The sequence below is a fragment of the Ursus americanus genome, chromosome 6 (genome assembly GCF_024610735.1).
Source record: "Ursus americanus isolate L20-20 chromosome 6, mUrsAme1.1.p, whole genome shotgun sequence".
Lineage (NCBI taxonomy): Eukaryota > Metazoa > Chordata > Mammalia > Carnivora > Ursidae > Ursus > Ursus americanus.
In genome coordinates, this window is record NC_142132.1 from 17,495,604 (window position 1) to 17,510,984 (window position 15,381).

Below are 15,381 nucleotides of genomic sequence, written 5' to 3' on the forward strand. Positions count from 1 at the left end.
TAAAAGAAAATAATAATGCCTCCCTTATAGGTTTGCTCTGAGGGTTAAACGAAATGAAATTACGTAATGATTATGTAGCACTTAGCATATAAGTGCTCTTAAAATACATAGCAGTTAAGATGACAACAGCAATCAGGACGATAATGATTAAGAAATCATATGCAAGGTGCTTTGGTTTGGAAACAGAGAGAAAAGGCTCTGGCCTCTAGATTCCTAAGAGGCTCCAGCAATAACAGATGGTTTTGTAGGTGAGGACTAGTACTCTGCTGGGCCCGTGAGTGCAGCACACTGGTTAGACAGAGATGGGTGCGAGGGAGGGAGCAGTCATCCATGTGGACCATGGCCCAGCCTCCAGTCTAAGGGGTTCAGAACAGGATGGGCAGTGGGGGCCACTCGAGGCAGTCTCAGGTAGACATGGAAACAGGAGAAGGAGCTCCCTAGAGCTAGGAGTGGGGTCCTGGATCAGGAATAGGAGACAGAAGGTCAATGGAATGTGTCCCTTGCATCTGGGGCCAGTTTTAGACGGCCTCCTCATGGTAGCTGCTGCACTTGCTCCACTGAATTTTAAAGGTGCTCAACATGTTCCTCTTGAATTTAAAAACAGTAGGAGAGCACATCCTGATGCTCTGAATCCATTCAATTTTCACACAGCGCAATGACATGTTATGTCATCAAAATCCCTTGAACCTGCACCAGCCTCCATCGGCAACAGAAGCAAATCAGCTCGTGTCCGGGGGAGGGCGCGGTGGAAGTGAAACACAAGTGGAAATTCAAGGCGGGCAAGGCTGTCCTGAGTGAGGTTTTCCCTAACAGGTCCCGTGTTGTGCCGAGCACAGCTTCCTTGGGAAGGGAAAAGCCTTTCTACTCAGCTTCACACCACCCCTCCCTCAACATTTATTCTTCCTCCTTTCTTCCCCTCTGGGTTACATACTTCATTGGGTTTATGTCATTGATCTACATCTATGTGCTTGTGATATAATGTTTCATATAATATGGCTAGATCATATCACTTCATCCACGGGTCGTTATGGAGTCCTACTGTGCGTCTGGTCTTTCTTCATTAAGAAGATGAGCATTCCCGGGAAGATTCAATTTTTGTAATCCACAGTCATGAGCTTTGGCCAAGAAGACATGCGAGGCCTCCAATTTGCTTCTATACTGATCCAGTGAGAGGAGAAATGCAAGAATAAACTTCCAGTAACTGACTGGCCAGCTCACTATCATGTGACACCCACAACTTTCTGGCTGGTGAGGGAGGGTGAGAGAGGATGGAGCTCAGGCACCATGTAGGAGGTGGAACAGCGTATGGGGCATGAACAGAAAACAGAACCAGGAGACGTAGGTTCCATGACTAATTTGGTCCCTCATCCAAACACTGAAGGGGCTTCAGATTTCTTCTTTGAATGGCTGAGAGGATTGAGTGAGCAATGCTTGTAAGTGATTTCTGCTTTCCTACCTGTCAGTTGTTTTCAGCTGAAGACTGGATAAAGAACTGGCTAGGATAAAGAGGGACAAGGATTGAAACAGAGAACCACACAGAGGCAACTGGATTATAGGGTGGGCTGAGATGATGCCTGCTCTCAAGCTGTAGCTTCATTCTGTTTGGAGACCTCATCTTCTGTTGCTGTCCCAGAGGACAGTCTATGAGCTGCAGATGACTCAACAGTCATCACTTTGTTGGCTTATTTTCCATCTTGTCCTGCCCCCCCCATCCTTCCCCCCAGGATTCAAGGTGGTTTATATGAACACACACCAGTGGTGTGTGGAAGGTCACTGGGCATGGGCTTGGCCAGCTCTGGTTCTACTCACTCACCATATGACTGGAGATCGACCATGAGGCTCACCGAGTCTGAGGACTGTGCACATGGGAGTGATTAACCAATGAGAATTTGCTATGCAAATGTCAGGGGTGATTTTATTAGTAGTAGCAATGCTTTTCGTTTAATAGGCCAAATAAAACATGGTGAAAAACACAACTATGAAAAAAATGCATGAAGTTTGACCTACGCTGACATGAATCCCAAACCTTAACAGCAGAAAGTTTTTCTCATAGTAAGTAAAGCCATGGTCTGGCCCTAAAAAACAGTACATTTGTTAACCTGAAAATGCTCTAAATGACTCCTTGGTAAAGGCTACTCCGCACAATCCGATGACTTGGGATTTCATCAAATTAATGTCACTAGCTATGCCTTATAATTAGGATAAAATATTTGAAAAGTTTTAAAAATGAGGCTGTTCATTAACTCATTGATTTTCCTACAGATTGGGAGCCTGAATTTAAATGATACCCAAAAATACAACTAGGTGTGCTCAAAGAGAGAACTGGTTGTGAGTCCCTAAACGGAATGCAGGAGTTTAAAATGCTATTACTATTCAGATTCTCTGAGAACATTAAAACTGCCCATTAAATGAAAACCTAATAATTGGCCCTACTGAATTGTGACATTTTGTAACCTGTTCAGAAATGCAGAAAATTGTGGAAGAAAAATTCTTTTGAGGTAGAATTTGATTTGCAATGTAATACTATCCCAAAAGCCAAGGCCCCCATGCTCATACACACAAAAGAACAACAATGCAGACCGACTAACAAAGCTGAGGAAGACTCTGGAAATCAGAGTGAAGGCCTGTGGCTCAGGACTCTTGTAGGCAAGTAGGCAAGTTATGTTACTAGTCTGAGAAAAAATCAACGGGCAACAGCATGAGCTCAGCGTAAATCTCAATATGGAACCAACCTCTCTTTGGACATTGCTTAAAGATATAATCAAGATAGGTCATTTTTGTATAAGCCATTTTTTGGCTTTTATATAAGCCATCAGAATTTTTAAACTTACTCTGCAGTATCACTAAATAAATAAAATGTACAGACTAACTGGGGAGAATAAATGGTTTCAAATCAGAAGCTTAAAAATTCTCATGGGCCAATGACTAACAAGCACCTTCGAGGTGCAGGGAACTGTGTCCAATGCTTTCGAGAGTCAAACACAAGAGACATATTCCTTGCTCTCTGGAGCTTACCACCTAGTAGGGTGGATGAGACAGACACTGACATCAATAAGATTCAGGCATGCTGGATACACCAACAGGAGCAGGACAATCAAGGCAACATGGAGCCCCTCTTGTTGGAGGGATCCAGAGAATGTGGTCTCCTTCCTTGGAGGACAGAGCATGAAGACATGACTCTGAAAGGCAGGTAGGGTTTTGATAGGGGAGATGGAAGGTAAATGTCCAGGCAGGAGGAACGGCATGAGCAAGGTAGTGACTTGAAGCATGTCTGGGAAGTAGGGGGCAGTTCAGTCTGGCTGGAATGCAGGTGATAAGAGGGCCGGGTGGCTGGGAGGAACACAGATGGAAAATGGAGGTCTGTCCAAGGCACCGAGGGGACACTTCTGTCTGAAGACAGACACTGTTAGGGGCACTGGAAACTAGCGCATCTGTAAACTCTTTATCTATGAAACTATTGGGCTCCAACTTTTTTGTCCCTTTATTGAGGTATTCGTCAGCAAAGCAAGCAGATGCTGACAGAAGAGGAGGCCCTCCAAAGGAACCAATTACTGGGAAGAATTAGTGATTAAAGGGAATGAAGATAGAATATTCAGGAATTTTAAAGGAGGAAGGTGAGCGAAGTAAAGGAGAGAAAATGTGTGGGAGAGAAGGTGGTCTAATCAGGAACGCGATGGAGGCGAGGAAGGGGATGAACAGAGGTCCCTCTCATCACCTACCCACCCCAGGCTAATCCCTAAGAAAACCTACTATAGAAATCTGAGAGCCAGCAAGCCGGTGGTTTAGAAAGCCACTGGCAACCATGGAAACAGGACAAACGTGCTAGCTGTGGATTTCCACCCATACACAAGGAATTGTTCTCTGCATTCCTATGAGAGGAACTGTAAGAAACATCCTTTTAGGAAAATAATTAATGTCAAGGGGAAATGGTCACAGCAAATGACTAAGTGGAAAAGCCTACAAAATAGATATGTGGACAGCAAGATTTTTGGTATAGGAATGATGAGTAGCATTTATTGGTGTACTTGGCCATCAGAAACTAGATCACTGAATGGTGGAAATATTTGAAAAACACCATGTCATCAGAAATTTTTATTCTTACTTGGAATACTCAGTGACTCTTTCTGTTGAAAGTAATGTGTACTGCTTCTATGTGTATGCAGAACACCTCCCTTTAGAAATATCTCTAATAAGAAGAACAACTAACACAAAGCATCTTGGGGATGAGGGAGCTGGCACGGCAAGAAACATTACAGGTGAAGGTTTCCACTTTTCCCACTTCTAGGAAAATAGTCCCCTATGTAAGGAACACACAGGGCCATACTTGAAGAACACACAGACTCCCAAGCTTACATTTGCTCTCATCATCAATGTAGCTTGTTTACACAGACTTGTGACTTCACTTATCTAAATATACCCATGTATAAACTACGAGTATTCCACAACAGTGCCTGGTGAAAGCCCAGTCTTTTTTCAAAACACAAATGTTTCTGGGTTATCGTGCATTTCAACAAACCCATACTAATCCACACACCCGACATACACTACAGACTTACTCTGTTTTGCATACAAGATTATATATTCCGTAAGTCTAAGACGGGGGGGATGGGTCCATTGATAAGAGAGAGAAGGCACGATTCTTCATGTTTAACTTGTTGAATGTTATCGAGATAGACGTGTCTAACAGAAAAGAAAGAAACAAATTCTTTCTTTGGGGTGAAAAGGTTGACTATAGACTTAATAAAATGCTATGAGGACTGCAGCCTAATTTTGGTTTGATGCTTTATAGCTGGAGGTAGGAAAAAGCCCTACAAGGCAATTTCATGAACCAAAGAGACTTTTACAGCTTATAGGTGAAACTCAAATAAATAATTCTGGCAGATTCTATATTCTTTATGTTAAAACACATCATCTGCCAAATTAGGGCAGTGACTTTAAAATTTTTATTCACAGTAACAGTAAATCACTGGCAGGTTTCTAAAACTTAAAATGCCAAAGAAATATTTAATTGTTTCTATGTAAAACATGCATAGAAAAAAGGCGGGAAGAATATGTATGAAAGTGTTGACAACGGTCACCCAATGATGAGATTACGGGGAATTTTATTTTTTTCTCTACACCTTTCTAAAGTTTCCAGATTGTCAACAATAAATACGCAATTCATTTTTTAAGAATTTAAACATTGTGAATAGTTCGACAAACTCACCTTTTTTTAGGTATAAGAAAACTATGTAAAATATGACAAAAATGAAATAGTCTGAAGCCTATTGTAAGCAAGTGGGAACAACCCGACAAACGGCCTTGTGGACCTGAAGAAAGCTTCTAGCACTTTCAAGCAATGTGGGGCTGCCGATCTGTTTCTGGGGTGGAAACACACGAAGCACATGAAGGATGGGGCAGTGGGGGCTGGTGGCAAGAGCCCACGTTTCCGCAGCGCACGGATGAGGTGTGGCTCCTACACGGCCATACACGGCGTGTAGGCAGCTGTTCCAGAGATGCTGCTGGGGGAAAGCTTCCAACCGCAATCTTTTCCTGGCGACCCATATAGGTGGAGGTAACAGTCTCTCTCCTTCTTAATGTACAGATTGTTTCCTTTGGATTTAGTCTACACAGCAAAACACCAAAAGTACAGAGCCCAAGGTGGGGGAGACTAACTACGAGCTCTTCCACCATCTGAAACAGGCACGGACGGCATAGGCACACCAGTTATTTAATTAGCACACATTGATTAATTTAACCTCATGTAACCACTGTCTTCTGCTACCGCTAATTTTGTTTTTGAAGTTAAATGAAATAAAGTAGCTGAAGAGTAATTAAATGTGTCCAGTCCCTTCATCCCTATGGCTATGATGACTGGGTAGCCCTCCACTGCTGAGGTTTTCTGAGAGGATGGTGGAAATGCTTTGAAACAACTCAAAGGCATATTCTCAGGAGGTGGTGACTTCACATTAAAAACCCTCATATGAATGGGCCTGTTAGCAGCACTTTCCCTAACTAACGAATTTGCTCTGGAAAGAAATGCTGGGCTCTGTTTGTTACAATCTGTCTAATAGGAAAGGTAGTAGGTAGAGGACTGAGGCATGGATGCAGGTTAGCAGTGGTTTGAAACTTAAAAGAAACAAAGACACAAAAACTGAGAGAACTTTCTTCAGACAAACTACAGCCGTACTCAACAGATGACCAGATTAACGTGGGGCTGCTCCGGAGGAAGCCCTGCCCGCTTGGTCTCTTCCTCCTCCTTGGCAACCTTTAGGTGGGTGGACCAAATTTTAGGGTTCCTTGACACACTATTTGGGGGGATCACTCATTCACAGCATCCCTGGGGGGTGGGGTCTGCGGTGACTGCACAAATGGCTCGTTCCATACAGACGTGGATCCCCTTTCGCAGCTCTCTTTGACCGCAAAGGCTAGAAAGGTAAGAACTGTATCTTTGAGAATCTCTTGCAGCCAGGTTCCAGATGTGCCTCAGGTTTTGTGAGGCAGGTGCTGGTGCAGAATTTGGAAAGTGGATGTAAGCAATATGAGGCAGCTGCATGGAAGGAGACAGGCACCTCTGGTGAGTGAGACAGTGTGTGTGTGTGTGTGTGTGTGTGTGTGTTCCGTGTGCACGCGCATGTGCACGCACATGCATGCACACAGCGGCGAGGATTTCTTGGGGACAGCTTTGGCAGAGACTACGGAGTCTAGTTCCTGCATCGTAGATGCCATGTGGTGTATGTAGGGCTGCCACAGTGAGCTGGCCTGGCGGCTGGGTTCACTCTTCTGCGGCTGCTGTGTAGCATCCAAAAAGCTTTGCTGGTTTTCCCAAAGAGTCTATAAGCTACTCTCGTAAACCTCTTTCTGCTTAAATCAGCTGGACAATTCTATTCTCCTGAATCTAAGAATCTTAACCAATACAGCATCTAAAAATAGACCCTAATTATCTCACCGTCTCATATGGGGCGTCTTCAGCATTACCTCTTGTTTGTATCCCTACTGAAACTAACACTATTTTTATTTTCATTTTTTAAAAAGATTTACTTATTTATTTGAGACAGAGAGAGAGGAAGAGAAAGAGAGAGAGATCGATCACGGGCAGGAAGGGCAGAGGGAGAGAGAGAATCTCCAGCAGATTCCCTGCTGAGTGCAGACCCTGATGCGGGGCTCGATCCCAGGACTCTGAGATCATGACCTGAACTGAAATCAAGAGTCAGATGCTTAACTGACTGAGCCGCCCAGGTGTCCCCTAACCAACTTTTATCACATAGACACTGAATAAATATTGGTTAAATCCCATCTCTATAGGTATAGCATTATGCTGGACTAACTGTAACATCCTTCACTGTCCTTATTAGACAGTAAGACGAAGTTGAAATAATATATGTAAGAGACACCTCAGTGATCAAGGAGTTGAACCACTGTAATTGTTAAGTATGTTCACTTCTCTGGGCAAAGAAAGCAAGGCATTAGAAACAACGGTCTTGATTTCCTATCATTTGGATGGGAAGACAGAAAAAAGCCAAAAGCTATCTTTTAAGATATAATAGAGAAAACAGGAATAGAATATTATTATGATAATTAACAACGGATCTGAATTTGATCACTAAAGAATGATGTGTTTAAATTAATTAAAATAAGAAAAAAGGAAAAGAAGAACTGGGCCCTTTATCTTTAAAAAATATATTGTCAGCATGGTGTCATATATATATATATATATATATATATACATATATATATATGTATATATATATATATATATATATATATGTAATCTAAGTATTTGATTACTGACAGCACAACTAGTGTCTTCATTGAGAAAAAACTATTTGAAAGGATTTCTCATTCCCTCGGTTCATACACAACCTTTATTTCATTTTCTATAAGTGGTTAGACAAAAGTCAAATGATAACTTTAAATATTTAAACTGGTCAATGACAGTCAAGCAGTCGGATATTTCTCTAGTTTATTGTTAAATATGGATTGCCTCAGAGGTAACCTCAGGTACATTGCAAGGCTTCCTAATGAGTTATTAGTTATGAAACTATGAAGTAATTATGAATTTTAAATAAGACCGAAGAATAGACTGGGGTACAACAAATTAAAGGCACCATAATTATGCAATATCATGAGATGTATTAGATACTCACACTATGCATATATCAAAAAATACATTAATAAACTGAACATATTAATAAAAAGCTAAGTCTGGCCCTTCAAGACCTCAACACTAATTGGAAAGGATTTTAACAGAACATCCTGAATAACTTTCATTATCAATTTTGGCAAGCTACTTTTCAGCTACCTAAATAATGGCTATTTCTACACTCCACAGCGCATCTATTAAAATCTAAGATCTGAAAAATATCATTAGTGAGGATGAGTGAAGTAGCAAATGTTCAAATGCCACAACCTGAATTTGAACTTATTAGTGTGATGTAAATGATACGTGTTTCATATCCATTTTCCTGTATTTCACTGTTATAGTGTCCACTTCAAGTCTATCATACATTTGCAATTATATATTGTACATTAATTACATATTATGCACTAGATTGCAAATTTTGGCAATCTTTTTAAGATCATGCATTCTTTTTAAAAAATATATATGTTTTTAAAGATTTTATTTATTTCTTTGAAAGAGAGAGAATGAGAGAGAGAGAGAGAGCATGAGAGGGGGATGGGGGGAAGATCAGAGGGAGAAGCAGACTTCCTGCTGAGCAGGGAGCCCAGTGTGGACTCGCGACCCTGGGACTCCAGGACCATGACCTGAGCCGAAGGCAGTCACTTAACCAGCTGAGCCACCCAGGTGCTCAATGCATTCTGATCACTTTTAAAATCCTCCCAAAGTGTGATGATTTCTTTTTTTTTTTAAAGATTTTATTTATTTATTTATTTATTTATTTATTTATTTGTTTGTTTGTTTGTTTATTTACTTACTTACTTATCAGAGAGAGAGTGCGCACAAGCAGGGAGAGTGGCAGGCGAGGGAGAAGCAGGCTCCCCGCTGAGCAAGGAGCTGGATGTGGGACTTGATCTCAGGACCCTGGGATCATGACCTGAGGAGAAGGCAGACCCTTAACCAACTAAGCTACACAGGCGTCCTTAACGGATTTAATTCTTAAAAACAATATTTCATAGCAAGGACAGATGAGCTTCACAATGAAAACAAGCACATTAGTGGCAGATATTGGTGAAAAAGTTACAAAAGGTAAATTTTACCTATAATAGCTTACTGCTGCAACCAAGACACAGATTTATCCCTTTTCTGTTGTTGGAAACAAAGTTATTGACCCCCCCAAAAATATATCTATATATCTACATATATATCAGATCATTATTTCATTATTTAGTTTAAAATGAAAAAGTTCTTGGGGCACGTGGGTGGCTCAGTTGTTGAGCGTCTGCCTTCAGCTCAGGTCATGATCCCAGGGTCCTGGGATCGAGCCCTGCATCGGGCTCCCTGCTCTGCTGGGAGCCTGCTTCTTCCTCTCCCACTCCCGCTGCTTGTGTTCCCTCTCTCATTGGCTGTCTCTCTCTTTCAAATAAATAAATAAAATCTTTAAAAAATAAATAAATAAAATGAAAAAGTTCTAGGGGTGCCTGGCTGGCTCAGTCAGTAGAGCATGTGATTCATGATCTTGGGGTTGTGAGTTCAAGTCCTACATTGGGTGTAGAGCTTACTTACAAAAATTTATAAAAATTAAATTTATAAAAATTAAAAAGGGTCTAACCAGAAAGGAAGTCCAATTAGTTAATATCAGAGTAGAAAGTACCTGTTATAGGAATAAGGTTAAAAAACAAAGGCAGCCGTGTGACACATTAATGCCTTTAACTGTTTTTGATTTTAATATTAGATTTGGTTCCACTAAAGATCCCCCCTTGAGGTGAAATGTCTGCTCGGTGTATCTTTTTCATAGATGGCCATAGGCACCCTGTTTGTTGAAGGATATTATTTTGTGAATACCTCGGCTTTTCCTTTCACTAAAATGGGAGCCTTCCTTGCCCAATAAATACAGGACTTGCCCCAGCTCATGAAGTTAGATATTAGAAAAAGAAGGAAGAGATTGTAGCCCAAGTTGACTCCTGCACCCCCACCCAATTCCCCTAGACAAGGAGGTCTTTACTTCCTGGTTCTTTTCGTTGGGGTCTTGACTCATGGACTTCTTATGCTCTTTCCCTTTCTCACTGGAACGAAAACACTCACACGGCATACGCATGCTCACAATGCAACAGTATAAATTTAGTTTATGAATGACGTCCTTCACTTATTGCCCCTTTCTCTCACACAGTGATATCTGTAACTCACTAGCTACAGGACTTCCAAAGCTGAGTGATTTGTAATGTAATACTTCTTGAATCTCCAGAGTAATTTCAGCATTAGTTACAAATACAAGTTGGCTCTCTGCATCTCTTAACCTTGGGAACATGAACCTTTAAGACTTGGAGATCAAATACCAACATTCCCCTAGGACTGCTGTGCACATCTGCATTTCTGGACATAGGGCTTTTTTTGTTCCCAATCAAGTATAATCTCACTTCATAACTTCTAACTTTTGGCTCACTGCTACCTAGATTTCCAGGCAAGCAAAGAAATGAAGCCTGAGGATTTTGTGCTTAGAGGTTTGGAAATCTGGCAAATGCTACATTAAAATGCAAGTATTTGATCCTGAACCTCAGCATAGTGAAATGCACTTAAAATACAAAGAAACCAAAGTGAGGCTTTATACATTCCAAATCTGCACCTGTATTTTGATGTTGCCAGGTATTTGTACTAACAACTCTGTGTTCAGGGCAAAATGGAATGAAGAGTCCCCCAAATTTTCCTCTGGGATCTTCCAGCCATTCGAAGTAATCACTAATTCCTGCTTACATCTTCAAGTCAGGCATCCAAAGGCTGCTATTCCTGGCTGATTCTGTTCTGTGTTTAAATGGTCTGATTGTTAGTCTCTGCATCTGGGTCCAAACCAATTTAACATGGAAAGTTAGTTCAAGGATTCCAGTCACCTTTAAGTTATCTATAAAGCCAGCTATGAAGATAACTTGAGTTATTAATGTACAATAATGAAAAACGCCCTTCTGACTCACCAAACTCAAGGGTTTAGGTGGTTTCCTTAATACCAACCTTTAGGATCTAGTCAATGAAGTAGAATTTATTTTCAAATAATTTAATTTAGCATCCATTAACACTCTTTGGGACCTGAAAGTCACAGAATTTAGTTGGTTCTTATATTCAGATATTATGAGCACAGGTTACATGAAAGAAATTTCCATGAAAACTTCACCAGGCAGCACATTTTATAATCCGGAATGTCATTAAGGTGGTGGCACAGACTAACTGCGGATTTAGTTTACAAATGCTCTCAAACAATAGCCTTAGCTTTTATTGTTTGCAATGTTTATCCACTTTATAATGCGAAAAATGAAAAAACAAACAAACAAAACAAAACACCCAAATAATTAGACAGCAGCATAGCCAGGAATGATCAGGGGAGGAATTTACTTCATCCCAAACTGGCTTCTACCATAGCTGTTGTTTGTCTGTGGACCTACTTATTGTCGTTGGTTGAGAGCCAATATGAGTAATGGTTAAAGTATGGGTTTTATTTGGAATCAGGCTTGTGTTCAAATTCTACTTCTGCTACTTATTAGTCCTTTGACTTCAGGTGAGTTAATTATGCTTTTTTAGGCCTCAGTTTCCTCTCCTGTCAAATCAGTTGTAAAGATCGAGAAAGATGATTTGTTATAAAGTACATTGTATACAGCCGGCTTATAGTTCTCTCTCAAAAAATGAAAGCTATTTTTCATTTGTCAGTATATTTCCTCTTCTGGAAGCTCTTTGATGGGAAGGGCTATTTCTCGTAATTCTTTGTACATCATACAGAACTTAGCCTTTAACATGGTAGGAAAAACACTGGCTTAGCTGTCAGGAGACCAGCATTCAACATCCAACCTTCCTATTTACTAGCTGAGATTTCTGGCAGAGTTAGTATGACATATGGGTCTTAGTTTGCCTACCTGTGAAATGGGGAGAATGTTTTACCTCATAGTGTTCTGAGAAGGATCTAAAAAATATGGCTAAAACATATTTTATAAAATGCAGTATGCTGTTTAAATATAAGTTATTGTCACTGTTTTATTCTACTAGAATTAAGAACTACTACTCTTGAGCACTAACTGTGTGCTAGACGCTGTGTAAGTGATTAATAAGTGTTGTGTCACTTAATCTTTACAACAATTCAATAAGGCCTGTTCCTCCATTATTCCCATTTTACAAATGAGGAAACCTAAACTTGACTCCAAACCTGAGCAGTCTAGCTCTGAAACCTTCACTCTAAACTGCTGTCACAGAGCGAGTCCTAGAATTTTAGGAAAACGAACTAACCTTTTCTGAATCCACCAATGGCAGGTGTAGGTGGCTGGAGTAAAGAGGAGACAGTCACCTCATCTAAGGTGACAGACGATGCCACAAGGAAAAAGAAGACAGAGGATCCAAACCAGAGTTTTTCCAATTATGTTTAAATTTCTGCAACACAAATATCCCATTCTAGTATGTGTATTTTCAACCCGACTGAAATTACCAAGTAAGGCTTCAGAGGCAAAAAAAAAATCACCTCAATTCTACATCCGGCCACGAGTACAACTTTGGAGCTTGGGGGTTTGGGAAAATGCAAGTGGACTGGCCAGGGTGGAAACTAATACTTTGCGACGTGATACACTCATTGCTGAAAAGCCACGGCTCAGGGTACGGTAGACACGAATGGCCATGGATGTGGTCACCTCCGTGAGGATTCTCCTCTCCAGACACACTGAAGAAACCCCAGAGTGGAGGTCATCTAGCCGAAAGAGCTGTTGCTTTACCAGGTACCAGTCTTTCGCTGGCTACCAACCAAGGAACTGCTGGAGAATGAGACCCAAGACAATACCCTGCCTGTGTTCGACAATAAGAGCACGAAGGGTGTCAAAGCATGTGTTTAAGCATATGTGAACAAAGAACATAAAGATGTGTGAGACGGGTGTTAAAACATCAGTTCAAACATGTGTTTAACCATGTGTGAGCAAAAGGGTGTTAAGCCATGTGGTAAAGCAAGTGTTAGAGTGTATTCTATTACAAATGTTTCTCATTTGGGAGCTTAAATTATTTTCTGCCTAATCCAGTGTTGCTAAGCAATAGTTCTGTGTTGTCCTAACTTAACACAATAAGTTATTAAACTGAAAAAAAATTGAAGTTAGAATTCTTTTTTCCTGTCTTAGTTTCATCACGAAGAATTTACATCTATAGCTTTCAGTAAACACGGTGGTGGTGTTCTGCTAGTGTAAGCAAAAACTGGGGTCACGCTCCATACGCAGGAAGGCAACGGCCAGAGACTGGGGTAAACCATGCTCTGTGTGGAGACACAAATACCCAGTGTTTGGAGGAGAGGGTGGCATATAGTTCTCATTTTCAAGTTTGATAAGCCGCAGGGTTCACCGACTTGGGGTGACTGTCTCATCTAGGGAAACTTGCCACAGCTAGATTCTGCTTTTGGTTTTCATTTTTGAATATATAAAATGCTGCTCTAGAGAACAGGGATTCTGACAATTCTTAGTGGCAGTAAAACGTGATCGAGACCAACTTTAAGGTTCCTCTGACATTATTTGCTAAATATATTAGATTATGAATCTACAATGCACCTGGAAGTTTCCATTCCAAAGCAAATGAATCCTCTTATTTTAAAGTATGAATACACAATCCTGGATGTTACTCTAAAAAGAATGAAAGTTGACGAAAATCAGAATGTGCTATTGATGCCTTTCCATAGGGTAAAGAAAAAGGGCTAAAACAAATGTACATATACTAAACGGAGATAAAAAAAAATTTCAGGTAGCTATCTTGTTTCTTATTATGAAATAAAGCTATAAACAAAATAGGCCAGTAAACCTATTTAGGCCCACTCATTTCTCTGTTGGGAGTAGATATATAATCAAATATTCTTTTTTTTTTAAAAGAGATTTAATTTGGCAACTTATAATTTCTCTTTTAAGTATTTTTTTAAAAGATTTTATTTATTCACTTGACACAGAGACAGCCAGTGAGAGAGACAGCCAGTGAGAGAGAGACTAGCAGGGGGAGTGGGAGAGGAAGAAGCAGGCCCCCAGCAGAGGAGCCTGATGTGGGGCTTGATCCCAGAACGCTGGGATCACGCCCTGAGCCGAAGGCAGACGCTTAACAACTGAGCCACCCAGGCGCCCCTCAAATATTCTTTTTAAACATACTCCAAACAGAAGAAAAGCAAAAGATCTGCAAGTTTGTGCCTAAATCCCATTTCCTATGCAGTAAATTAATATGGTTCTTTCTGCTTCACTAGAGTGATATGTGTATAAATGCTATTTGATTATACCTAGGAAAATACTTTTGATCATTCTAAATAAAGAAAATCGATACAACCATTAAAATCAAAATATTGCCTTCCCAATCACCTTTTGCCTTCAGATCATGGAATGTTTCGTTGAAACAGAAATTGGCAAGAGAGAAGCAAACAATTAAAGCTAGTGTCTTCTGTCAGCTACCCTTGCAGCAAAGGTCATTGGATTTTTGAATACTTCTCTCTGCCTGTTCACTTGTGTCACTTAATTATTTGTTCATGCAGTTTGGTCCATACTCGAGAAAATACAAAACCTCAGCAGGAAAAAACATAGTCTCTGGGTGTTGTGACCTGACTCTTTGCTTCAACAAGTCCCAGAGTTTACACTGACAAAGCGGTGATTATTATTTTTTCTTCTTGGAGACGCAGCCCAAATAAAGAAAACTAAGGAAACAGAATCCCACCAAGGAAACACTGGAGCAAGGCTGTGCAGAGGCTTTCTTAATTTATGTTTGGTCATTTTATGGTTGACCAAAACAAATGCACCGATGAGCAAATTCATTTTAGCAATCCCGCGTTTCTTCATTAGTAAGGCATTTTGCTTTTAATAGTGCAAAACGAATACAGAATGCAGACCATGTATTTTCTGTTAATACTAAATCCACCCTGATAGCAGAAGCTATTTCACTGAGGTTAGTCTCCAAACGCATCCAAGTCAGGCTCAGGGATAATGTCTGTGTTGCAAACGTGATAAAACATCTGTAAATCTCACGAGCTGAAGGACAAAAACTATAAAGGGGTACACTTTGGGGTCCTCAGACCCAGCTGGAATTGTGAGTCAGGTCTAGGCTCCATGTGTGCAGTCAAACAAGCACGAGCACACACACCACTTTGTAGAAAACAGAACAAGACGAACAGCCCCGATGGAGATAGAGCCTTGAGATAATACTTGTGAATTTCTCTAGAGGTGCCCATTCGAAAACATATAATCATTTTCCTTAATTACATTTTTCTCTAGATATGGATTATTCCATAAACAAAACACACTGGGGGCAAGTAG

At 40.6% G+C, this 15,381-nt stretch overlaps 1 protein-coding gene across 17 annotated transcripts in view; it reads right to left on the bottom strand.

Annotated features, from left to right (window-relative positions):
* The window catches only part of VTI1A (vesicle transport through interaction with t-SNAREs 1A), a 358,597-nt gene that overhangs the window by 115,254 nt on the left and 227,962 nt on the right, over positions 1–15,381 (bottom strand). Inside the window, exons 9-10 of one of the 17 annotated variants that reach the window (XM_087862709.1) lie at positions 5,921–5,990; positions 4–5,885 (exon numbers count right to left, since the gene is read on the bottom strand). The exons of the other annotated variants lie outside the window; for them this stretch is intronic. Of the exons in view, the coding sequence (XP_087718835.1) occupies positions 5,814–5,885; positions 5,921–5,990 (142 nt within the window). The 3' untranslated portion in view covers positions 4–5,813. Of the gene's footprint in view, positions 1–3; positions 5,886–5,920; positions 5,991–15,381 lie in introns of those variants that run through there. 17 annotated transcript variants of the gene reach the window in all.